This window comes from Micromys minutus (genome assembly GCF_963924665.1).
Source record: "Micromys minutus genome assembly, chromosome: 29".
Lineage (NCBI taxonomy): Eukaryota > Metazoa > Chordata > Mammalia > Rodentia > Muridae > Micromys > Micromys minutus.
The window spans coordinates 31,683,714-31,711,266 of NC_137964.1; the positions used below are offsets into that span (position 1 = coordinate 31,683,714).

Genomic DNA, 27,553 nt, shown 5'->3' on the forward strand with positions numbered 1-27,553 from the left:
GTGTGTGTATGTGTGTGTATATATATATATATATATGTATGTATGTGTGTATGTGTATATATACATATGTATATATATGTATGTCTGTGTATGTCTATGTATATACAAGTGTATGCACATGTATATGTGTATGTTATGTGTGTACATATGTGTATGCGTGTGTGCATATGTATATGTGTATATATGTGTGAGTATATGTGTGAGTACATGTGAGTACATGTGTGAGTACATGTGTATATGTAGGTATTTGTGCATGTGTGTATGTGTGCATATGTATATGTGTATATATGTGTGAGTATATGTGTGCACATGTGTATGTGTATATGTGTGCACATATATACTTGTATGCATCTATGTGCATAAGTATGTGTATAGTTCATGTGTATATATATGTATGTGTGTATGTATATGTGTGTGCATGTGTGTGTGCCCAAATGCATATAGGCAGACACATTTGTGTGTTCACAGTATAGTGTCATGTCATATCCACAAGGCAGCATCAGTGGACTCCTCTCCGTCTTCCACCTCTACAGTCTTCTGCCCCTTCCTCCGCAGTGCTGCCTGGGCCCCGGCTGTCCACAGCACACACTGAAGGCCTGGGAAACACCTGTAGGGGGCCAAACACACAGTCAGATGTGATGTATGGCTGGCCACCAACGTAAACAGGACCTTTGGGTCTGACAGATTCCCTGACTGCAAACTCTGTCTGCTCAGCACAAACCAATGGGCTTGGACTGACATTCACTAGTCAGCAGGGCCCCTGTGTGACTCCACCAGCCCTGCCCTCCCCCCCAGCCTTTCGCCCCTCCTCTCTTCCAGTATTTTCTTCAGTGACAATCAGAGACAAAGATTAAATTAAAACCTAGAAAAGTAAACCACTTAAAATAACGAGAAGGCGCCCGCGAGCAGCTCCTCCTTCAGCAGCGTGGAGGTAACTCCCAGCCCTTCAGTTTGATAAATTTCATTACTGCTCTAGAGCCAGGCACTCCTTCCCAGGAACGCTCTGCATGGCGGATTCACCAGACCTCCGTGAACTGCTTCATAACGCGATTCACCAAATCCCGAAATAATTGTGGTCTAATTAGACTGTTCTTGCCGTCACTCACCTAAGCCTGCCACTTAAAACAAGCACGGCTTCCCAGAAGCCTCATGGGGCCTACAGCCAAACCAACACCTTGGCTGTGTGCAAGCCAGGGGGGTCCTAACAGTGCCCAGGCCACGAGTGACTGTGTCGGTGACAAATGGTGATGGTAAAGAAGAAAGCAGTGGCTGGTGCCGTGAACCAGATCCCTCTGACGTGCTGCCGACTGCTTCTCAGGTATAATCTCCAGCAGCCTAGGATGGTGTGTTGACTGAATACTTGACCAAAATGGTTTAAAGAAGGGTGTGTGTGTGTGTGTGTGTGTGTGTGTGTGTGTGTGTGTGTGTGTGAACTTGTGGGGTATTCCATGTACGTGCCCATGCACCTTGGATGTCTTCCGTGGTCTCTCTGCACCTTCCCCACCACCACAGGGACCCCACCTGTCTCTGCTTCCTCAGAGCTGGGGTTAAAGGTGAACGGTGCTTCACCTGGCTTTTTACATGGCAGCCAGGGATCTGAACTCAGGTCCTCTTGCTTGTGTGGTGAACACTTGGCTGGTTGAGCCATACCCCCAGCTGGGGAGACACGTTGCTTCATGTCTTCAGGGGGTGACGTCTGTGGCTCCTGACCTTGTGTCCTCGGGCAGAAGACCACAGCGGTGAGGTCGGGGGCGTGCCAGAGTCCGTCCCTCACTACTTGGCTGACTTGAGGCAGAGGGATGGGGACTCCAGTACATACTTGAAAGACTCCCTCTGGTGACACACTTTCCACACTTCCTCCAGCTAGTTCCTACTTCCCAAAGTTTCCAAAACCTCCCTAAATAGCTCAGAAGTTGGAGACTACGCATTCATTCATGAGCCTAAGGCAGGAGCTGGGGGTTGGGGGTGCAATTCACATCCAAACTATAAGAGATTGGTAGCCATTGGTCCAGTGGTTCTCAACCCCTTTACCCTTTCACGCAGGCCACATATTTACATTATGATTCATAACAGTAGCAAAATGACAGATACAAAGTAGCAAGGGAAATTATTTTATGGCTGGGGGGGGGGGGTCACATCGCACATCCGCAGCATCGGGAAGGTTGAAGCTTTAGCTGAGGAAGATGCACCTCAAATGGGTGATAGGAATCACCCACAGTCACAGACACTGGGTGACAAGGGAATGACCATGTGCAAAGCCACCACCCCTTCCTTGTGCCAAGTCAGATGCCACTGGGCACTGACTCGAAGGATGCTTCGTTTACTTGACCTTTGGTTTCCTTATGAGCAGAGCATGTATAATGGATGCATGACGGGGCACTGGGAGGGTTTGCTGAGGTGACCACAGCGCCCAGCTCAGGGTTGCACTTGTGGCAACCCTGCCACTGCTGCAGTAGGTGCCTGTTCTATCCGCCACCAGCCACCTCCCTGCAGTAAGACCTCATCCTTAAAGGCTCGGGTCCTCCAGGTCTCACCCACCAACTGCTTGCTAAAAACTCCCCCAGCCCTAACTCTCACTGCAGAGGTCCTGTGCTTCTGAGATTCCGTGCCTCTTCCCTTAGCCCAAGATGCTGGGGTTCAATGCTAGCATTGTGGCCGTCTGGCTGAGAGAAAAGGAGTTGCTCCGGACCGTATTCTGTAGTGTAGTAGCAGAGCCCCGAAGTCACCTGGCTGCTGAAAATAAAAAGTCGCAACCCTCAAGCCAGGCATACAGCTCATCTCTGTAATTCCAGCACCGGAGGCAGCCAGCCTGGGCTACAAAGTGAGACTGTGTCAAACAGGAACAAAAGCCAGCAGACAGTATAAAATCAATCACGTCCCTTCCCCGTGTGTCACGTGTCTGTAATCTGAGCTTTTGGAACCCTGTGAAGTTGAAGAATCACCAGTTTGGGTTCAGGATGGGCTAAAAGAAAAACCTGGCTCAAATAACGACCACAGCAGTAATAGTAACAACATCGTCATCCTGAAGTACAGTGACCCTGTCTCAAAAGGGGAAAGGCAAAAAACCAACCAACCAAACCAAAAAGAGCCCTTCAGTCTCATGGAGAGCAGGCTGGGAAGAGAAGGAACACTTCAGACAAATGAGCAAGTGAGAAAACAAAGTCCCTCCCTGCCTCCCACTCTCTTCCTGCCTCTCTCTGTCCTTCCCTCCCTCCCTCTGCCCCCCTGTGCCACTGTTAACTCTACACCAAAACCCCTTTATAAATAATTTCAGCTTTTCTTCTGAACTGACTATCCTGAGATTCTCTTCTCCGGCAAAGTGGAGACACCCAGCGCCACCTGAGTGGAGGCAGCAACATGGAAGCACCATGTCTCTGGCCCCCACGGTCCCCGCCACCAGCAGCACCAACTGAGCAGAGTCTGTGAGGCAGGGAGTCCTTGCCCATACCTAAGACCCAGAGCCTGTACTTCACAGAGGAGTCAACGAGGACACCCCTGAAGCCACGTGACCTGTCCCCCCACCAAGATCCAGCCTTTCTGGGGGCCCCTCACCGACAGCCCGCCTTCCACACGCAGGGTCCTGCCCGTCATTCTGAGTCACTCAGGAAGCAGAGCCATCTTGAATATGGGGTCTGAGAGTTGAAGTCATGAGGATGGGGATCCCCCACCCTCACCCCCACCCCATAGTTGGGTTTGACCATCAGCAAATGACCCAGGGCCACTTTTGCTTTCCTCTAATAAGTGGGTTGCTACAAACATTTAGATCTGTTTTTAGTCAATTTGCCGTTCACACAATATGCCACCAGCGTCACCCTTTGCATATGTACTGGACCTCTGTCTGGGCAATCTTGTCCTAGCAAGAAAGGAAAATCCTTCCTCATTAGGACTCAGGAGAGAGCTTCAACCAGCACGCAGACAGCAGACAAAGACGTTAACGTGGGAGGGGCTCAATACACAGCTTCCTTTTGTCTGAAAAGCCGTTCAAACACTGTTGTGATTACCTTTGAATGAGGTTCAATTACTGTAATAAATACATCTCGAGTTTCATCTCCACCGCATTTACATTTTAATGAATGGGTCTCACCTTCTTGTCAATTTGGCAGGCAGACTAGATTTATTAAGTTATTGTATAAACAGGGCATTCTAAGGCAGGACATTTAAATGCAAAATAAATGCTTTGATGTGTCAGAACCAGAGCCCCATTATTAACTTGCCCCGTCCAGCTTGTCTGAATGGGCAGGAGACAGAGGATGGTGTTTTCCATCCTGTCCCCTCTCTCTCAAGCTTGCCCTGCCATCCTGAGAAATCAATACCGTGTGGGCTGACAAAGCAAAGCGTGAGCCAGCCAGATGAAGGGGGCTTTCTAAACCACTCGCAGGGAGGACACTGACTTATCTGGTATTCTTTGAAAACGGTGACATTTGTTAAGTGAAAATTTCCCGTGTAGGCAGTAACCCGGTCCAGGAGCAGGGCACCCCTGACATGCGGTTGCCACGAGTGTCTGTCCATTGGAACGTCATCCAGCCCTCTCCACCAAAGCTCTCTTGCCTTTAGAGCCCCATGTTTCTTGTGTAGGCAGAGACAGAAAATGTGAGTGAAAACCGGTGGGATGCAGACAGAGCCATAACACCAGGAAAAGTTGGGTGCTTTCCTTTTGAGGTACATCGGGGCTGTCCATCCTTAACGACATAACAGCAGTTACTCCTCTACACACACACACACACACACACACATTCTCACCTCACACTGCCTCTCAACTCTCCAGTCTGCAACTTCTCTCAAGAACCACGTGTACAATGGGAACTGCTGAGTTCTGGTTTCCTTTCAGTCCTGGGAGGCATTTGTGTGACACACACAAATAAGTCAGACACACACACACACAAAGGAAAAATGTCACATCGCACCATCTCTACATGGAATCTGAAGGGAAACGTGGGTTGACAGGGTAGGGTAGGGGGCGTTACAAGGGGCAAGGCAAGAGGGGAGACACTTAGAGGTGTGTAAAAAGGCACGCATCTGCGAGTCTAGAGATTTACCATGCAGGATGGGGACTGTAGGCAGTTTACAGAAGCAAAGACTGTCCACAGCAGGAAACGACAAAACTAAGTGTTCCTGGGGGCTGGGGCTGACTCAGTCCACAGGAAGCCCATTACACACACAGTCCCCTCACAGGGTGGGACAGAATGAACTTCCAAGATGACCTAATGGCTTGCATGTGTCTAAACCTTACTTTCCAAACTCGAGCAAAGAAAGCAGTTATCTCATGAGTGAGTCAGACCATTGCTTCCTGAAGACTTCTGTTGTAAGAAACAAAAGAAAGAAGCTAGGCCAGGACTCCAGTGGGTCCGTTGTTCACTCAGAGATATGTCCAAAGTTCAAGATGGCTGTTGTGTTGCTGTGGTGAGGCTTCTGTCAATGATCAGATAACGGGGGGAGGAGAGGGGGGTTATCTTGGTTCCTTGTCTTATAATGTTCTAGTGTGCAGTGGCTGGGAGGGCTTGGCCGATCAGCTTGGTTCCTGGCTGTGGAAGTGTGGCAGAGGCTGATCTGATCACAGCTGGCCAGAAAGCAGGGTTGTGCTTAACCCTCAAAACACCCATTTCTAGTGACAGAGTCAGCACTGTTCACTTCACAAGGTCTCTAGAACCTCAAGAAATAGTACCATCAGCTAGGCAGGAATCAAGCATTCAGAACAGTCAATGAAACATTGGAGATCTGAACCATAATAAGGTCTGCCGTCCTAAGGGGCTCCCCGGGAGCTGCTGATGCAGCTTGAACAGTCTGTGGCTCAAGAAACCAAAGAGCAGCATTTTCAACAGACAGAGCTGATTAAGACCTAGCATCCTTGAGCTGGGGATGCAGAGAGTTGATAAAGCGTAGCCTAACATGAACAAAGCCCTGGGTTCCATATCCAACACAGCATAAAGCAGGGCTTGGTGGTAGATGCTGCAAACAAGCATTCAGGAGGTGGAAGAAGGAGGGTCAGAGGTTGCAGGCCATCCTCAGCTCACAAGTTCAAGGCCAGCCTGGGACACCTGAGACTCTGTCTTAAAAACAAAACAACTAACTATTTGATAAACCTAACACCCCAGGCGGTGTAGGGGAATCTTAGATGTTAGTGTTGCTATTAGTATTACAGAAGAGAGCAGATGCTTTATCTAATTTATTCCTTTGTGTTCCATGTTTTATCTACACACCCCTTTTTCTATGGGCTGGTGAAACTGTTTTCTTACTGCCATGTCCTACCACTTCTACAAAGCATATTGTCCCACATGTTAACACACACAAACTTGAAGCCAACATCTAATTGACCTTCATTTAACTGACACTTTTTTTTCTGTTTTCCCTCAATAAAACAATATTTTGTTTTTACAGTGGATGATGTATTAATCAGCTCTTTCCACACCGGGGATGTATAACAAGCAGCCTCTTAAAAATTCAGTAACTTTAATACACATTTTTTTGTAAGGCGTGGTGCTCTGGGGTCAGGGGATCTAGGCTGGAGGTCCTGGGCTCCTACACACAAGTTCCCAACCTTTCTCTCTCTTCTGGGTCTAGTGAGACATGACAGCTGTCAGCTTCTCCTGGGCCGGGGTGAGAAAACTCATCCCACACACCTGCACAACAGCGTGCTTATGTCCAGTCAACTGAGGAAGTCACAGTGGGAAAGACATCCCACCGCAGAGCACACAGGATGGGCAAGGATGCAGAGCAGTGGCCTAGTCAGCCACAGACGGCCTCTTAGATCGGCAGAACAGGATCCCACGGGCAGAGGGCAAGCCACTGCCTACTACAAACTGGCTCAGATATGCCTGTCATGTTTTAAAACGAAGCTCCCTGTGTCATTAGACAGCTGTGATGACCAACCAAGCCCGTGACCCTAGCACTCGGGAGGTGGGCACAGTATGATCCCAAGACAGAGGGGCTAGCCCAGGTCACACTTTCACTTTTAAAACATTGCATCAAATGTTTGAATTATCTATTGATCAATCTTATATTGAATATTGGGTTAAATAACAGCACTAATATCATCTGTTTATTTTTAATTCTCTTTTTCTCATTTTTATTAGATACTTCTATATTTACATTTGAGATGTTACCCCTTTCCCCCGCCCCACTCCCATCCCCTCTTCCCTCCATTTGCCTTCACAAAGGTGCACTTCCTCCTGATCCCCTTCTCCACCCCATTGCTTTGTCATTCCCCTTCATTGGGAAAACATGCCCTGCCTGGACCTCTTCTCACATTGATGCCAGACACTGCTATCTTCAGCTACATAGGCAACTGGATCGATAGGTCTCTCTATATGTGCTCAAATGTTGGTGTTTTAATCCATGGGAGTTTTGGAGGGTCTGGTTGGTTGATAATGTTGTTCTTCCCATGAGGTTGCAACCCCTTTCAGCTCCTTCAGTCCTTTCTTTAACACCCTCATTGGGATCCCAGTATTCAGTCCGATGGTTAGCTGCAGACATGCTCAGCTGTATTAGATGACTCTAACACAGTCCCTGAGGAAGTAACTCTATCTGGTTCCTGCCAGTAAGTACTTCTTGGGATCAGCTATAGTGCTTGAATTTGGTGACTTCATATGTGGTAGATCCCTGAATGAGGCAACTTCTGAATGATCTTTTCTTCAATCCTTGTTCCTCTATTTGACCTTGCATTTCCTCCTGTTTTTTTCTTCCTCCTAAGAAGGACAAGGCATCCCCATTTTGGCCCTCCTTCTTTTTGAGCTACTTAATGTCTGTGAATTGTTTCTTGGGTATCCAGAGCTTTCTGGGGCTAGCGTCTGCTTATCAGTGAGTGATACTATGTGTGTTCTGTTGTGACTGGGTTACCTCACTCAGGATGATATTCTCTAGTTCCATCCATTTGCCTACGAATTTCATGAAGTCGTTGTTTCTAATAGCTGAGTAGTATGCCATTGTGTAAATGCACCACACTTTCTGTATCCATTGCTCTGTTGAAGGACATCTGGGTTCTTTCCAGCTTCTGGCTATAAAATAAGGCTGCTATAAACATTGTAGAGCATGTGTCCTTGTTATGTGTTGGAGCATCTTTGGAGTAAATGCCCAGGAGTGGAATAGCTGGGTTTTCAGGTAGTAGTGTGTCCGAATTTCTGAGGAGCCACCAGACTGATTTCCAGAGTGGTTGTACCAGCTTACAACCCCACCAAGAATGAAGAAGTGTTCCTCTTTCTCCACATCCTCGCCAGCATCTGCTGTCACCTGAGTTTTTGATCTTAGCCATTCTGACTGGTGTGGGGTGGGATCTCAGGGTTTTTGATTGGCATTTATACTTTTAAATAAGTGTGCCTCTTACTGCCTTGCCCTGCTGCTATGATGAAACACCCTGACCAAAGCCACTTAAGGGAGAGGGGACTGACTTCAAGCTCATTCCAGTCGTAATTCCATCATAGCAGGGACATTACCGGGACAGGAGCTGAGCCGGTCACTTCACACCACTAGGAAGAAGACAGTTTGACTCCACAAGTCATGCATGCTGGTCCTGAGCTAGCTCTCTCCACTTTATGTACCATATAGGACACATACAGCCCATGAAATGGTCTCTCCTACCACCAACATGGGTCTCCTCACATTAGTTAACACAATCAAGATGATGCCCCACAAGTATGTGCAAGGGCCACCTTCCTTCCAAACATATATGCATACACACAGTGTACATACAGTGTACACACTACACACATATACACACAAATAACACCCCCCCCCAAATCCTACGAAGCAAAAATCCCACATGAATCCATCCCCTCCTCTGCCTCCACGGCACACCCCTGTTCCTCTGCCCTAGCTGAGCCACACAGAGCCCCCCCCTGTTTGCACAGCAAGCAACCCTCTCACCGGCTTGCAATGGGCCCCCAGACTCCCATAGAGAGAACCCGTGTCCCTTGAAAGTGCAAGCGCCCACCCCATGCAACAGTGAGGAAGCTGTGCCAGGCAGAGGAACTTGCACTGTATAACAAGCCTCATGGCCATCCCCCTGCCTCTGCTCCCTGGTGCTGGTGATCGCCTCCTTCCACATCCATCTTCCTATGTCAGATAGGGAGCCCTACACCCTGTGGAGCCACGAGTCAAAGAACCCCCATAAGTGGATTAAAACCAAAACCTGCCGTCCCCCACAGATAGCCCCCAGCCTATAAACAGCCTAGTAATCAGCACGCAGCACTAGTAAGGAGGAAGGTGCGGGAAGCGTGCAGGGCCCGTGCGGAATAACAGAAAACATATTTCAAATGGGCCTCTGCAGTATCTGGGGAACACCCCAGGCTCTTTCAGTGGTCCCCACCGCACGAAGATCCAGAAATAGGCTGGCACGTCTGGCTAGACTCTCCCCTTGCCCGTTCCTGTTCACCTGTCACTTGGATCCTTCCAGAAGGTGCAGCAGCTGGGGTTCCAGCTGCCTTGGCTGGAGATGAGGCTAAAGACTCAGTCATTTTCCTCGTTTACCGCCCCTGCCGCTCAGCCTGTCCCTGGAGCTCGGTAGCTTAGAAAACCCCCACAAACACTCTAAGCACCTTTAGAAGGCACAGTCCCAGCAACCCCTAAACACAGACTCAGTTCCGGATGCAAAGCTCCAGGCCTCTGCCTACTCTGTGCTTCAGCTCCCCCGTAGCGGGCCACCAGCAGACTCAGCTCAGTATTTGCAATGCTTTCTAGTTCACCCATAGGCGCCCTGACTCCCACTTGGTCCAGGTGAGGCTCTACTTAACCATAACGGCACCTCCTCTGGGAAGCTCCTCCCCCTGGTTTCTCTAGGTACCCCCAACAGGCCCTTTGGCATATTGTAGCAAGCATGTCTGCTTGTGCATGCTTCTTCCCGCCTACTATGAACCCACCACCACCCCAGGCAAATACTGTATGTTTTGGTGCTTGGTGCAGTCCATCCTCAACACCAACATCTGAACAGGTTTTCAGCTAAGGCCAGCCAGAGACATGGACTGTGGGGCGCTGCCTGCACATTCTCCATTACAAGATGGCGCTGACATCCGGCTGGAGTTAGCAGTAAACAAGTCATGTGCGCACGTGCTGGGTAACTTTCCACTCCTTGAGCTCTGCCTCTCCCGTGGCGTCATAGGGCCTGATGAGTTTCAACCAATCAGGGGGCTCCACGTCCAAGGCGAGGACTGATCCCTTTATAAGGGGACGGGCTAGATAGTTCGGGGTCTTCGTCTTCACGTGTTGCAAGCTTACGCTCTGCCTCTCGAGAGCATTAAAGCTTTACCGCAGAAGAATCCTATTTCGTGTGCCGCGTGGTTCTTGCTGGTGAGACGGTTGCGCGGGACAATGGACACAGTGATGGACACAGTGATGGTTGTGTGGTTGGTACCTGTGTGTGTGTGTGTGTGTGTGTGTGTGTGTGTGTGGTTGGTACCCTGTGGGGAGGATACTGTATATATGGTGTATGTGATTGGTACTGTGTGTGTATGTGGTTGGTACTGTGTGTGTCAGTGGTACTGTATGTGGTGTGTACTGTATGTGGTGTATGTGTGTATGTGTGAATGTGGTTGGTACTGTGTGTGTGTGTGTGTGTGTGTGTGGTTAGTACTGTGTTTATGTGTGTGTGTATATATGTGGTTGGTACCCTGTGTGGGGGGTACTGTATGTATGGTGTGTGTGATTGGTACTGTGCGTGTATGTGGTTGGTACTGTGTGTGTATCTGTGTATGATTGGTACTGTGTGTGTATGTGGTTGGTACTGTATGTGAGTGTGTGTACTGTGTGTGTGTATACTGTGTGTGAGTGTGTGTACTGTGTGTGAGTGTGTGTACTGTGTGTGAGTGTGTGTACTGTGTGTGTGTGTGGTTAGTACTGTGTGTGTGTATATGTGGTTGGTACCCTGTGTGGGGGTTACTGTATGTATGGTGTGTGTGATTGGTACTGTGCGTGTATGTGGTTGGTACTGTGTGTGTGTGTGTATTGTGTGTGTATGTACTGTGTGTGAGTGTGTGTACTGTGTGTGAGTGTGTGTACTGTGTGTTTGTGTGTGTGTGTGGTTGGAACTGTGGGTGTGTGCATATTTGCATGCTATTGTGTATGCCTGTGAGTTCCATTCATGTGAAGGCCTGAGGTCTTCCTCGGTCATCCTTCATCTTTATTTTTGGAGGCAGAATCTCTCACGGCTGCTGCAACCCTTCAATCCAGTTTGACTGGCTGACCAACAATCAGGGATCTGCCTGTCTTGCCACTCCCAGGAGCATGCGCCACCTCTGGTCTTTTTACATGGTTCCTGGAGTCCCGAACTCAGGTCTGCACACTCAAGTAGCAGGCACATCACACACTGACTCGCCTCCCTGGCCTGGGCTCCGAATCTTTGTCTCCTCATAGCATCCTAGAGCAGGCCCATGGTAGGGAGCATAGTCCATAAGTCAAGTTAAAGGCGTGACATAGCTCTCCAGGGATGAAATGACCTGTCCTGGGTCTTCAGTAAAGGACAGATACAGAACTCGGGCTGGGGTCTGTCTGTCTGGGGGAGAGTATTCATTACTTCAGAAACAGTCTGCAGAAGGAAAGTTCTATCATGGCTCGCAGAGTCAGTCCACGGTGGCGGGGATGGCCAGACAGAGTGCAGCTCAGTCACTGGTGCTGGGGACAAGTGGCAGAGGCCCCTCAGATCTCAGCCGACCAGGAAGCAGTGGTTGGAAGCTGAACCAGAGGCTGGAGAGAAGGCTCAATGGTTCTCTGTCATGACCCACTTCCTCCAGCTACTCCCTCAGAATCCCCACTGCCTCCCAGTCACACCAGGGGCTGGAACCAAACACTCAGAAGAGCAGCCTATGAGGAGCCATAGCCTCGGGCACCGTATAAGGGTCCATTTCTGTGGGCTTGATGGTGCCCTTTGATCCAAAGACAGAAGGATATTGTCCTAATATATTTAAGAATTTATTTTTGATATTTCCCCCTCCCCCTCATCTCTCTTCTCTCTCTTCTCTCTCTCTCTCTCTCTCTCTCTCTCTCTCTCTCTCTCTCTCTCTCTCTCTCTCTCTCTCTCCACCCCCTCTCTGTTCCTGCTCTCCCCTCCAACCCGCTCTTTCCCCCAGCTTCCTAATCCAGTGTGTGAAGATAGGCCGTGGCTACTTCACCATCCTGCGAGAGGAAAATGCCAGGAAAAGGAATCAGCAGTACCTCCAGAAGCTGCAGGAGGAAGAGTTAAACAAGTTCCAGCCAGCCAAGAAGTTCTCGGACATCCACTGCAGAGACACCCTGCTGAGGTAAGTGGGCAGCAGCCTCAGGAGACACCAGGTGCTGGAGGCTAGCTCAGGGCAGCTCACCTTCCCCAAGGTGGCGCTCAATGTCTTCTTCAGCCCAGTCCAGCCCTCCTGGCCATCCCCACTCTGACCCTGAGTGGAGAATCCTCCGCTGTCCGATGGTGGTAAGAGGGACAGAGGAAATCTTGCTGGCTCCCATATGTCTCTCTCCCCCTGTCTTTCCCACATCTTCTCCCACCCTGATCCCCCACCCCAAATCCTCCTCCAAACGAATCTACAGCCATCTTTGTTAATACCTTCCCCCGGCACTCCCTAGCCTTCAGCAAACCACTATGCCCTGGGTCCTCATAGCGAATGCCTGCTCTCACTCATTTTGCCTCATGTCAATGTCTGTCCTGCACCACACTGTGGGTTCACAGAAAAGTCTGACTTCTGCATAGAGGCTCTTCTCTCCCAGGAAGACTTTCTCTCAGCTGGGAGAGGACAATCCACAGACCAGTTCCGTCTGAGATGCTTACACAGACAAAACATGGAGAGGAGTCATAACACCAGGGACAGCAGTGGGGATGAGGGTTTGCTCTGCAGCTTTCCTACAAGACAGGGGTCTATTAACCGCACTGGAGAGATGTAGAAACAGGGACTATGGTGTCCCCTGCTTTTCTGAACCATGTTAGAAGCGCTCCCAGTCGCAAACTCTGTGCTAACAAAACCTACGAACTTCAACAGTCATCGAAAAACAAGGTCCCGGGAGACTCAGCTTGTGATGAGAAATGGCTAAAGCAGACAGGGAGAGGCACACAACAGAAACCAGCTGCAGCAGGAACCAGTTAGCAAATTTCACCCAAGCAGCCCATAGACTCACCTAGAGTACAGGCTGGCAACCTCAGCTATCCAGAAAGCTGAGACAAAGGAGATGAAAGACCCTGACAAATATGTGCGCATGTGTGTATACATATATACATATACATCAACTTATATATTTATATGTGTGTATACATAAATATATACACATAGACTTTAACCAATACATGTGTATACACACACACATATATATACACACATCAACCTATATGTGTGTATGTATGTATGTGCATATATATATGCATGTGTGTGTATACATACATATATACATATACACAGACTCCAACATATATATATGAGTAGACTCCAACACACGAGTATACACACATGTATACACATGCACACACACACATGTATACACATGCACACACACACATGTATACACATGCACACACACATGTATACACATGCACACACACACATGTATACACATGCACACACAAAACAAGTATCACCTGGAGCGATTTTTAAGCCACCAGTGTCCAGACTACACCCACGCCAGCTATAGCGAGTCCTGTCGTGGGTTGGGAAGTTACATGTTCACAGCATTTTTTTTTTCAGTTTCCCTCAGTGATTCCAACATGAAGCTATGGTTGAGCAAATTTCCTCTCCGTCATTATTTTGTCATCAGGGTGATAATTTAAAAACTGATGTGTACATCTTATATAAGTGGGAGTTCCTGTGGGCAGATCCCCATATGACCTCTGTGTGGCTTACTCCACTTAACACTAAGTTTGGTGCTTACCGTAGGTGGGGTCACATGAGCGGCAGCCAGGGGTCAGAGGACAGCAGGGCCCAACATCCCAGGTGACAGTCAGACATCACGGAGGCCAAGGCAGTTTCACCTACCTCCCACCCATTTCTGTCCTCCTTGCCCTCTGCAGCCATGGGAGAGTGACTGACTAGCATCCTCCAAGAAAGCACTGTTGATGCTGCTTAAGGCTCTGCTTAAGGCTCTGCAGTTTCTCCCACAGTGTCAGTGGCCACTTACCACACTAAGTTTTCCTCTTTAATTTTTCTTTTCCACTTTTCCCATTTTCGTACGGCATTTTTTATTACTTTCATTCACCCCAGTTCCTCCACTACTACCACCCTCTCCTCCTCCTTCTCCTCCTCTAACAACAACAACAACAATAATAACAACCATCCTCAAACAGCACCACCAGATGAAGATCAAGTGTTCAGACACGTGGGCCTGTGGGGACCCTTCACTGTCAAACTACCACAATTAAGGAAATCTTATTGCACACCTAACAGTGATGGTATTGAAAGATATGGACACACAAGGCTGTGAATTCCCCCTACCTATCCCTTTCAGTGGAAAGAATAAACAGGAATCTAGAAGGAAAAATCAAAACAGAACACCTCCAGAGAGGGGAGGCCTGGCTCAAGAGGTTTCAGAAGAGAACATTTTTCGTATGTTGCCTAGAGATTATTCTTGTGGTATTTTGGTAAAGACTATGGCTGCACTTTGCCCTTGTCTGAAGAGTCTGCCCGAAGTTAAGGTGAAAAGATTTAGATTAATTGCATTGACAAAGGAAAACTCAAAATAGCCTAGCAGAGACTCTGCTCTGTGCATCATTTTGATGAAACATAGCAAAGCGTAGAAAGGAAAAATACAAACTGTGTGGCTCCAGGAATGAAGGGGAATGGAGTTAAATTCTGTGTCCAAGGATATCAAATGGATTAAGGGAGTAGCAACCTCGGGGCAAGATCTTACCCAGCTAAGCTTCCATTTTATGAGAAGGAATTCAACAAAAGCTTAAGTCCAGGTGTGGCAACTGAGGATGCTTCTAACTAATGACATTGGGAAAACCAACAGGCATCCCAGCACTCGGGAAACAGAGGCATGCAGATCTCTGAATCCAAGACCAACCTGGTCTACAGAGCTAGTTCCAGGACAGCCAAGCTTAGGCTGTAAAGAAAACCATGGGAAACAAAAAGCTGGTGAAGATGTAGTTGAACAAGAAGGCCATGTTCCAATCCCAGCAAGCAGAAGAACTTGGCAGCTTGGGCCACATAGTCATGGCTTTAGAGTCAAGGATGGAATTTCCTTCATCAACTAAGAAAAGCTGAACCCAGGCATGTGGCAGAGGTATTCCTGCATGAAGGCCCAGAGAGGCCACTGTGTGATGCTGTGAAGGTGAAACCTGTGTGGCCTTGGAGACCCCAAGCTGTTAGAGGTACCAGAGCCCTGGGATATCTCCCGAGGAAAGCTGCTAACAGGGTGGAGCCAGCCCAAGAGAACGAAGTGTGTTGCAGTCAACAGAGTTGGAGAACTGAAGACCATTTGACATCACACATGGAGGATTCAGATTTTGGAGTTTGCCCAGCTGGTTTTCTATCTTGCTTTGGTCCAGTATTTCCTCACTGTGCTCTAACCAAGACACCACCCAGCCTGCATCAAATAAGGATAGAAAAAAATGTTGAAGAGGCTTCATAGAACCCCCACAGCCAGAGGGCACCTTCCTCTCCCCTCTAGTCCGTGTTGGGGTATGCAAGACATGGTTTGTTTAAAGTTTAATGAGTTTATGCATACTCCTTTTCAATGGTCCGGTTGTCTCTGAGCTGGACATGACCAGTTACTGAAATAAATGTCCGCCCACTCCATGAGTGTAGCACTAAATGCAGGGCTGGGGCCTGCCTTATAAATTAGCATTAAGACACTGCAGAGCAAGACGGTGTCAAAGTCAGAGCACAGTTAGGACTTGGAGCTGAGTCCTGACTCCGCATGAACAACTGCTGGACTTCAAACAGTTCACAGCACCTCTCTGAGCCTGCATGTGGATGGCACCAAACACCCGTGCTTGCTATGAGGATTACGTGAAAGGAAGCTTAGCGCCGATCACGGCTTATAGAACACGCCCAGTGGTTGTCAGCAACTGTAACACAACAGAGCAATTTTGATCTCTCTGGGCTTCTTTCAGCTAAACTTCTTTATTTTTTTGACATAAAAATCTTATTTTCCATGAAGGCATCCCACATCTAAGAGCCTGCCTTCTACAAATATGGTTCCAATGTAGACAAAGGTCTCAAGAATGCAAGTGTTCTTTTATAAATGCTTGCTAACCAAGTACATAACCTTTTGCTTCTATAAAGCAAAGGTCACACACATACACACATTACACACATGCATATACACATATATATACACATACATACATATATACAGACATAAGCATATATATGCATTATATACACACATACATATATATATACATACACATATATATATACATACATATACACATGCATACACAAACATGCATTTATGCACATAAACACACACATACACACATATACACACACATACACACATATGTATTCATGCATGTTTTAGTTAGGGTTTTACTGCTGTGAACAGACACTGTGACCAAGGCAACTCTTATAAGGACAACATTTAATTGAAGCTGGCTTACAGGTTCAGTCTGTTATCATCAGGTGGGAGCATGGCAGCATCCAGGCAGGCTGCTAGTGGAAGACTGATTTCCAGGCAGCTAGGATAAGGGTCTTTCTTAAAGCCCACACCCACAGTGACACACCTAATCCAACAAGCCCACGCCTTCTAACCATACTATCCCTGGGCTGAACAAATCATCACAATGCACATAAACACACACACACACACACACACACACACACACACACTCAGGATCTAAGTGGTTGCAGGCGAAAGCTCTTAATTCTGACAAAGTAAGCAAGGAAGAGGAAAGTCGAGCACGCACCAATTTGTGCCGGCAAGCCGTCCTCCCCACGATGGTCAAAGGCCTCATTTTCCCAGCTACAGATCCAGGCAAAAAGAGGTAGCAGGGGAGTGGAATTGTCTCATCATTGGAGTCTAGAGAAGGCATCAAACCAGGGAGTAAGGAGTGTGAGGGCTGAGTTAACTCCTGTATGCTCTGGGAGACACGGAACATGTAACCTTGTTCAGTAGGGCAGAGCACAGCGATGTATTTGCCAGTTGAGGGTTTTTCCCCCTAGTTTGTTTGTTTTCCAGCTCCAGTGTCAAATGAGGAGTCAACGACCATGGAAACCAGGGCACCTAGATTCTGAGGCTATCTTTTAATTAGCTCTCTGACCCCAGGATTGTCCTCAGATTTCCCAGAGGAGGGTGCTTGGTCCTCACGTGCCAGCACGACCTCACACGAAACTAGGGTAATCTTCTCAAAAGAGAAACTGCCCCTAACAGAACCCTCTCAAGGGCATCCTTTCCTCAGCTGAAAAAGACAAAAGTCTGGGCAGAAGCTCACAGGCCCAGACAAGCCTTGCTTGTAGCTTGCTGCTCCTGCCTGGGCGCACAGCCTCCTCCTGCCCCTCTGACCACATGCCGCCTGTGCCTGCTTCCCAGGACCAGCCCATCTCTCTTCTATTTGTCTAATGAACCCCATTCGACCTTCAGACTCCGGCCAATTATTTCTGTCTGTCTAGTTCATTATTGCAGCCATGAAGTGCCTACTCCAAACTGTACTAACTCAAGGCACCAAATACAACTTTCCCAGATCTGAGATCAGAGAAGAAGGATAGTCATCCCTCCAGTCAGGGTGGCCCAAAGTAGATGGCTCTCTCACACCAGACTGGTGCCTCCTTGCCCTGTGGCACTGTCTTCGCAGGCTGAGGGACTTCTCATAGAGTGGATGCCGACAGCATCCTAAGAGGCAAGGACGAGAGACTGTTCACTCTTGAATCCTGGTGTGACATCACTTTTGACAAGTTCTATGGGGTCAACCCACCACAGAGCCAAGATCCAAGGATGGGAAGCTTAGGTACCCACCTTTCATTTGTTCTTTATAACTGTCATGACTCCCTGGGGAGCTCAAGTTACAGCCAATATTAGGCTGTAAATACTGTGTATTCTCCCTGTATATACCTATGTGCTTGGTTATAACCATCCTGGATCCTCACAAGTCTCAGGAGGGGAAGGGGCGGGTCAGCCTCCTTCCTTGCTACATCTGTTGCCCAGGCACAGAGAAGATATTCAGTAGTTATGGCTGGAAGTCCATGGGCCAGGAGCCCATGAGAGATCCTGTAAGGAAACCACTTAAATGGGTAATCAGAGCTTTAAGGGAATGGGAGAGAGAGAAGCCAGGGGTGCACAACCTCAGCGAAGCAGGCAGTGATTTCCAACCTTCAGCTGCTACTGATACTCAGTGGAGATATGGCCCAGAGTAACCAGCATCTTTAAGGTTTTAAGAACCAAGTATCTACAAGAAATGACTAAAATTTAAAACATGGGTACGCTCACACACACACACACACACACATACACACATAAAGTCTGATTAAATCATACCTGTAGGCCAAGTTAAGTTATAAAAGAAAACACCTATGATGCAGGAACATTTGAAAGAAAGCCATCTTCTGTAGCTGGGATTATCTGTTCTAAGAGAGACACGGGGGGGGGGGGGGAATTCCACTGAAATGTGGTCTCAAAAATGTCCTTTGTAGAACGGAGTCAGAAAACATGCTAGTCGGTCTTGGTTATCAACCTGACTGAATTGAAAAACACCCATGAGGTGTGGAGTGTCCACCTCTTCCTGTGTCTGAGAGAGGGTTTCCAGAAAGTACCTGCTAACGAAGGGAGATTTGTCCTGAGTGTGAGCTCCACAATCCCACAGGCTGGGAGTCTGAGTGAGCAGGTTTCTTTCTCCCTTTCCTCCTCTCCCTCTCCCTCTTTACCCCTCCCCCTTTTCTTCTCTCTTCCTCTCCCTTCTTCTCCCTTCTCTCCCTCCCTCTCCTTCAGGAGGCATTCCAACGCCTGGTGTCTCAGAAACAAGGAATTTACCTTCTAGTTTATGTTCTTGTCTCCTCTGGCGGGGCGAGCCATGTTTTCTTTTAATGTGCCATGTTCACTGAGTGCCTGTGGAATTCTTATGACTGCCAGGCATAGGTGCCAGTATCCGGTGTCAAACCCTGAGACAGATAACCCTCAACGCTGCTTCCCCCGACTCACTCACTCCACTCCCCCTTCTGCTCTCCCCACAGTACCTACGACTACGAAAAGATAAAGAAGTTGGAGGGCAGCGTCACCATCCGCCCGTTCACACCCATCCACAGCTGTATCATGGCCCCCTCCCTGCCTGAGTCTCACGTGTAAGCAGTTCCACCTCCACTTCCATAGCCTTGCTGGGTCATAAATGGGAACGAAGCTAAACTGACCCCGAGAGCTCATCAGGAGCCCTTAAGTTGCTCCTTTGTCGCCTTGAAAGGGACGAGGGGTCTGGAGGCAGCAAAACTGGCTCATAAAAAAGTAACAGAGAGCAAACAGAGTAGATGTGGTAGGTCATATCCCATTGGCAAATATGCTGGGGCCTGAGTCACCCCTCACTGAGCCACACACTCAAACGTCGAATAATTTGTAAAGATAAACTCTACCCTGAGCTCTCAATGCAGAGTTCATACCAAAAAAAAAAAAAAAAGCTCAGCTGAGGGTCAGGTTCAGGGGTCATGATCCCACACCACAGCTCCATCTAGGACTCAGAGAGCTGTTTCCCATAAGCCTCTGCGGTTCCCAGCCTAAAGGCATGACCTCCTCATCCCACGGTACCCAGAGACTCACCAACCTTCCAAAGAGCGAGCTTGCTCTCCGAAGCTTTGACACGTGGTTCCTCGAGTGTCTGCTCCAGAGCCACAAATCTGTGGCTCCTCAGCAGGAAAGGTTCAGTCACAGACAAAAGCTTCTGGCCTCGGCTGCTGCTGCCTGGAGACTTGAAAGCCTCTCGTGGTAAAGGGCTCTCCAGTGTCCCCCTGGATATTTAAAAGCAGCCTCCTGGGCCTCTGCCCAGAAGATGTCAACAGCACCCCTCGGCCCACGAGCCGTGACCTCTACAGACATGTCTGTAGAGAGGCACACATCCCCTCAGTCCAAAATCGCACATGCCTCCCAACTGCACCCTTGAACCTCTGCCTTGTTCTTTGCAGTCAGAACTGCCACTCCGTAGATACACTCAGGCCCCCTGGTAGTCCTACTGTGCGTGTGTCTCCTGGTCCCTCTCTGCAGAAGAGAAAGCAGAAGCTTGGAGATACGGACCCAGCTATTCTTGGTCACAGAGCACACACAGCATGTTGCCCTCTCAGGCTTTAGGCCAAGTCTGTCCGATAACACAGCCCGAATTTTCCTCATATATACTGTAGAAAGCATATCCCAAGGCCTCCCCTCTGGGGAGTTCATGACAAATTTTGAAAGCCAATACTCCTGCACACAAAGAGTAACCCAGGAGTGAAGTCAAGGGGCTAGATATTAGAGATTATTAACAAGAGAATTATTGATTCGTGGGTTGAAGATACAGGCAACCATTGCCAACTCTATCACCATTGTCACCATCGTCGCCACCATCACTACCACCAGCACCAGCAGCAACAGCACATGCTGAACATGCCCTCGCCCCTTATTAATAGCCAAGGCTAATCTCACCACCTTTTATGAACATTATCTGGGCCTCTTGGCAGAACTATGTATCATGAGTGACCCAACTGACAGCCCAAGCCGGATGCCCTGACCGTATCCCCTTAGGAAAACGGGCCCTGTGGTCCCTCACAGAGTCTCTTGGAAGCACCCACACACCTCCCTGCCATTTCTATAAACAAGACCCCTGGAAGCGCGAGATTCCCATAGGTCTGGACACAGGAAGAGACGCCCAGAAAAATGGGTCCCATCCCTCATTCGTGTGATCTGAATAATGAGGCTCAACCACAGCGAGCCTTAAGTGTAGTGAGCAGAAATTGTTTTCTTCCATGACAGATGGGGAAAGTGAACCCTGCCAGGGGTCTCACCACGGGAATCTTCACTCCCTGGCTCTTGGCTCAGGTGTATTAGATAAGCTATCATTATGACTGTCAACCCACAGTGGGTGTTTCAGGAATATGTTTACCGTATTCCATGATGTATCTAGCACACATCTTGGGTGTTGCAGATCACATTATCTCTCTTGAAACTACTTTACTGTAGTGTGAAAGAGACAAGGCCGGGCTGTATTGTCTGTGTTCCAATAATGGTCTTCTTATGGAAACAAATTACACACCCACTCATTGGCTGTAGTTGGCAAGCCTCCCCTTAGACTAAAGACAAGGCTCCTTTTCCTTAGCTAGCGATAGGTCTGGCCATGGTGAACATCGGTGTATTGCTCAACGTGGAATGACTTAGAACCCTCTCCCATTGCTCCCATGTCTACAGATAGCTGAGTGAACCCACTTTGGCTGCATGTCTGCATATGAGTGTGTGTGTGTTAGAGTGTATATGTGGGGTGAAGTGTCTGGGTGTGGGTGTACATGTGTGTCTGTGTATGTGTGTATCTGGCTGGGTCTGCCTTCTTGCTTGTATCCATCTGATGGGTAAACCAGAGGTTGTCTGTTCTTGGCAGAGCCAGGCTTTGGTTTGATTGATTAGTTGCTTAGGATGACAGAAGTATCTCTCAACACCTAGTGTGGGCTGGCACAGCCTGGTCCATGCTGTACCTAAGAAGAATTCTAAGAATTGCTTAGGACAGAGTTGGTCAAAAGAGCAGAACAGATACAGGGAGCAAGGGAAACACTCAAACTCCTGATCATACAAAGCAGCAAAGTCAGAGTACAGAGTATCAAGGTGAGGAGGGAGGGTGAGTTGGGACTTTAAAGATTTATTTTTATTTTAAATTATGAGCATATGTATATCTGGTGTGTATATGTGTCTATGTGTGTTTGGGGACTATGTGTCTGTGTGTATGAGTGGATGTGTGTTTGGGTGTATGTGGGGGTATACGTGTATGTGTGCAGGTATATGTGTATGTGTGTGTATGTGGGGTGGGGGTGTCTATGTGTTTATATGTATAGATATATAAGTTTAAAGGTGTACATGAGTGTGGTTGTCACATGGGTGTATGTGTGTGTGTGGGTGTATATGTCTGTCTGTGTATATGAGTGTATGTGTTTCTGTGTGTAAGTGTATAGGTATAGATGTATAAAGGTATGTGTATGGTCACTACCATATGTGGTATGGGTGTCATATGAGTGTGTGTGTGTGTGTGTGTGTGTGTGTGTGTGTGTGCATGGGTTTGATGTGTCTATCTGTGTTTGGGTGTGTGGGGGGTGTATGTTTGGGTGTGAGTGTACATGTGTGTTTTGTATGTATGTATCTATATGGTTGTGTATATGTTACCCTCAGAGCTCAGAAGAGGGAAGCAGATCCCCTGGAGGTGGTTGTAAGGCCCTTTCGGTTGCTGGAACAGGAGCATCTTTACCATCAGTTGCATTCATCATTTTCTTTCCACTGTGACAGAATGCTTGACAAGAAGCAACCTAAGGGGCTAGCCCAGTAAAGTCCCCCACTACTGTGCCCGGTAGTTCACCTGAGTCTGAACCCACAAGGTGGAGGGAGAAAACTGATTCTGCTGGCTGTCCTCTGACCCCTACAAGTGCAGCGTGACACATCCCCTCCCCCAGTCCCCAACTGTAAACAATTATAAAAAGATGACAAAGAAGCAATGTGATAGAAGAACTGATTCTGGCTTGAGTTTTGGGGGATTCAGCTGAACCTAACGGGAAAGGCACAGCAGTGGGTGCATCAGATAGTCTGCTGGTGCCTGAGCTAATCACCAAGCCGAACCGAGCTCACAGGGCCTGCTCCCAGAGCCCTCACTCTGACACGGAGTGATCACAAAGCCGACCACAGTCTCCCCAGCTGGAACCAACGCAAAGGCTGAGCCTTGGGCACATTTCACACTCTGGCCACAACATTATTCCCTGCTTGTTATTTCTTAAGCCCTCAGCCACTGCATCAGCCAATTGGGATCAGAGCCTAGCTGGTCCCTCAATCCCAGTGCGGCTGATCCCGAAGCCGCCCGATAATCCTGAATTAGCTGTGTAGGAACTGATTCCATCACCTGGTGGGGTGACTTGGCTTTTACTTTTGAAGACGGTCGAGGCAGTTTAGAGCACCAAGAACAGCTTCCTCCCGTCCCTCTGAAGTGACCAAGGTTGTCCCAAGCAGCCTTTTCTAAATAGCCACACAGTGGAAGCACACCCACGCCCTGTGTCCTGATCTGCCATTGAACATGGGCTGAGACAGCATTGTACACACAAAATGACTGTCTCCAGCATCGATATATTTATTATCTATCTATCTGCCTATCATCCATATATCCCCCCACCCAGGATGCTCACACGCACTGGAGCTGTACAAGTGAGTGATGCTTGCCGAGATTCTGAGTCTGGGCACTGCAGACGTGAGCTTTGTACAAGCCTGTGTGCAGAGGTTACCAACTGTGCCTTCCATTCAAGCAGACAGGTGCTTTCTCTTTAAATCTGAGGGTTTTGCTCTGTGACCCAGAGAGAAGAAACAGTTTGCCACCAGCCTCCCTTCTGGGTCTCGTTATGATCGTTTTTCCCCAGTCTGTTCACTGCAGAGTAGGGGAGTGAGGGTCAGGTCTGAGACTTCTCCCAAGAAGAGCAAGTGGTCTGAACCCACCAGATGAAGGCTTTTCCTGGTGAGAAAGGAAGGTTCCACCCCACAGCAGGAGACGAGCACTAACGGGTTATTTTACAGCAGAGACCCAGAAGGCTGGACTCAGACCCAACTCTAACATTTGCTGGCCTTTTGACCTTAGATGAGTTTCCTGGTCTTCTATGCCTCAGTTTCTTTTACTGGGAAAACAGGGATGCCAATGGTACCCTCCTCCCAGATTCACAAGAATGAGAGTAACCCATGGTCAGTGAATGAGTCACACTGTGCTCTTGGGGTGCTCACAGCTACTGTTGGGGCTGGGATGTCACCACACATCAGTGACCCTGAACATGAGAAGCACCACCCCGAGCTATCAGTTGGGAAAACCATCAGATTCAAAGCAACTGATCCCCACCATCGTCTACGCAACATGCAGAAGGCTGCTGAGCCCACCTGTATACGTGCTGTGCACTGGCCCAGACTATGACTTGCAGGTCCTTGAGAGCAAGGACAGTAAATAAATAAGCAGCCATGATAAACAGGGACCTGGGGTGTAGAGACTCAGGGGAAACGTTGTAGGGATATCCTTGGACAGTGCCTAATGTAGACCTAGAGAGATCCAGGTAAGCTTCCCAATGACCTTAAAGAAATGGGGTTTATGTCTCTAGGGAAGGTGCTTCCAGGGTTGGTCCCTTCTTAACTATACACAGCACACAGCAGTCCTCTCTCTGCTTCCTCACAGCAACCTTTCCTGTGAGCATCCTACTCTTCCATGGAGAGCCTTTATGTATTTACATTCCCTCTTTCCACTAAGACTGGATTAGAGCCCTCCAAAATGGCTTCCTTTTAAATGAAGAGCCTCTTCAGAGGCCCTATCTCCAAACACATTGGAGGTACCGGGGTTGCAGTTTTGTTAAGATTTATTTATTTTATTTATATGAGCACACTGTCAGTCTCTTTAGACACACCAGAGGAGGGCATCAGATCCCATTAAAGATGGTTGTGAGTCACCATGTGGTTGCTGAGATTTGAACTCAGGACCTCTGGAAGAGCAGTCAGTGCTCTTAACCATTGAGCCATTTCTCCAGCCCAGGTTACAGTTTTAACATACAAATTTCAAGGTCCATAATTGAGCCCATGTGTCTTAGTCAGGGTTTACTATTGTGAACAGACACCATGACCAAGACAGCTCTTACAAGGACATCATTTAATTGGGGCTAGCTTACAGGTTCAGAGGTTCAGTCCATTATCATCAAGGCAGGAGCATGGCAGCATTCAGACAGGCATGGTGCAGGAGGAGCTGAGAGTTCTACACTTCATCTGAAGGCTGCTAGCAGAATACTGGCTTCTAGGCAGCTAGGATGACACACCCATTCCAACAAGGCCACACCTCCTGATAGTGCTACTCTCTGAGCCAAACATATTCAAACCATGACACCATGATAGGTGGTTTAGGGATTTGGGGAGTTTGGAGATGCTAAGCAAGGGCAGAGAGGGTTTGTTTAGACTCATTCTGGGCAGTTTTAAAAAACCACTAGGATGGAAGGGCTGAAAGTAAGAGGGGATAGGTGTGTGGGATCCTAGGTTTAAGGAAGAAGGAGAGGGGAAGGGAAGACGAGGGAGGGAATGAATGAATGAATCTGTTCTCAGGCCCCATGTCTCCAGTACCACCCACAACCAAGCTGACTCCATCCACTACTCCTTACCCTTTACCGCCACCCCCACTACACACATCCCACAGCCAAGACCTGCAGGGCCCCTGTCCCAGCCTCTCACAACTTGTTAGTGTTACAATTAGGGACTATCTTGGTGCTTAAGGCCCAGTAACAGGCATATGACACATTGACTTCATTGTCTAAATGCTGGACACAGAGCTTCCAACCCATGTTGTCCCCGGTAATGGGACCCAAGGTAAGACAAAGGAGAGGTGAGTTGTACTTAGTAAATTGCTTGAAGAAGAATTTTGTTCTTTATGCAGATGGATGTATATAGACACACACACACACGGTAGGAAAGAAGAGTGGAGGGGTCCCTAGTTTTCCTCAGACGTGACAGTTACACTCTAGCAAGAAAAGCTGAGGGTGGGGAGAGGTGGGACAGCTCTGTTTCAAGTTCGGTGTTAGATGACCAGAAAGACAGCTCTCAGGGGACATCCTGGGACAGCTCCCCACAAGATATGAGGTGAGATCTTCCTGGAAACAGGGAAGTCATCCCTTCAGGGCCTAGGAGAACTGTGCCTGGGAACCCCTGGGGAGCAGTGGTCTGGGCAAGATGCAGTTTCAGGAAAGAGCCATCATGAAGCTTGGTAATTGAAGGCTCTTTTCCATTAGCGAAGAATGAGAAACCTAGGGGGAGGAGATGGGGGGAGGCAGCTTCCAGGACTACACCTCAGTTCCAAGAAAGCCACAGACATCAGGTTAACCCTTCCCTGACCTCAGTAACAGAGTGACCACCACTCACTGGTTCCACTGTACCTGGTCAGCTCCCTAAGGGCTGGGTCACTGCCTGGTTCAAACTCTCACTGGGGTTAACTGTGTGACATCCTCAGGTAACTCACCACACCTCTCAGAGCCTCAGGTCTCCTGCCAGATACGGCATGCTGTCATGTTGTCGTGAGCACCAAATCAAACATTCAAACACCATCTCTGCTCACAACCGGGTTGTGTGACCTTGACCCACACTGGCTCTACCTCTCTGGGCTTCAGTCTCCCACTTGTCTAAAATATAGGTGATAACTCATGCCCCACCAGGTTGTTGGGAACCCTAAATAATGTGGAGAAAATACAGCAGCCAACATGTAGTCCACTGTAGATAGTATAAGGCTCCCAGACGATCAAAGCTGTCCATCAGACATACTGCTAAGCAGCGCGGTTTTCTTTCATTTTTGAATGACGTGACTAGTGCATTTTTCTTCGATCGCTACCTACACTTCAATCCAGCTAATACTGCTTCCTGGTCCCGGGCTTTCTTAGACCCCCCCAGGCTACTTACTGCATTTTTAAATCAATTACATTATCGGACATAAGTGTAATATTAACCGCCTTCAAATCCTCATTTTATTTGCCTGAGTCACAACCTCTAGCTAGGAGACCTCACCCACTACACTCGAATTCATAGGAACTGGGACAGGATGTTCATGCTTTCAGTCTTGCTAGCCAGAAGACATGGCCGTGTGGCCTCCCTAAGCCTCCTGACCCCCAGAGTCCTCATCTGCACAGTGGGACCAATGGGCATGTCATACACAATGGGTGCATACCACTTACCCACGTGACCAGTTCTCTGTGAATGGTGTTCTAAAAAGATGTCCCCTCCCTCTGTCTCTGCAGGGATCCCCTCTACCGCCAGCTCTGTGCTCTCCACTGGCTTCTAGAGGCCCTGACTATCGACCACACCCACCACACCATGAGGCCCTTGATTGCCTGTTGGAACCCCAAGTAAGCCCAGCAGCCCTGCATCCAACTGTAACCTGGCACTGGCCCCGGGTGGTAAGAGGTGGGGACCTTATCCTTCCTCTTGACGGGTGGTCTGCCTTAGGAGTTGACACACTCTGTAGATGTAAGCCCAGGTGAGCTGGAACCAGCACCTCCCGTCTCCCCAGAGCCCACTGTACACACATCTTTACAAGCATCTCTGCCTGGTGCCATATCACAACATGATAGAGCTCAGTGGGAATATTTACACCACAGAAATGGACAAGCTATACTAGCATGCTGTGGACCCACAACCTTCTCTCTGGGCCTCTCTGTGCTCTCACTGTGTCTCCTCAGCATCGTTCCCATCATTCCTTCACCTTGGCCACCTCCCACATCCTTTCACTGTTTGTTTTCCCTTCACTCTCAGTTTTTCTCCATTAGCCCAAGGGAATTTTGTTTGCTTGCTTGCTTGGGTTGGTTCATTGGTTGGTTGGTAGGTAAAGTGGTTGGTTGAATTGGTTCATTGGTTGGTTGGGGGACAGGTAAATTGTTGGGTTGGTTCATTGGTAAGTAAATTGGCTGGCTAGGTTGATTCATTGGTTGGTTGGTTGGTGAACTGGTTGGTTGGGTTGATTCATTGGTCATGG

At 48.4% G+C, this 27,553-nt stretch overlaps 1 protein-coding gene across 1 annotated transcript in view; it reads left to right on the forward strand.

Moving 5' to 3' along the window:
- The window catches only part of CCDC60 (coiled-coil domain containing 60), a gene marked incomplete at both ends in the record, with an annotated part of 141,217 nt that overhangs the window by 79,268 nt on the left and 34,396 nt on the right, over positions 1-27,553 (forward strand). The window contains 3 exons of the mRNA XM_080941456.1: positions 12,051-12,221; positions 19,062-19,169; positions 26,820-26,927. Of these exons, the coding sequence (XP_080797582.1) occupies positions 12,051-12,221; positions 19,062-19,169; positions 26,820-26,927 (387 nt within the window). The remainder of the gene's footprint in view (positions 1-12,050; positions 12,222-19,061; positions 19,170-26,819; positions 26,928-27,553) is intronic.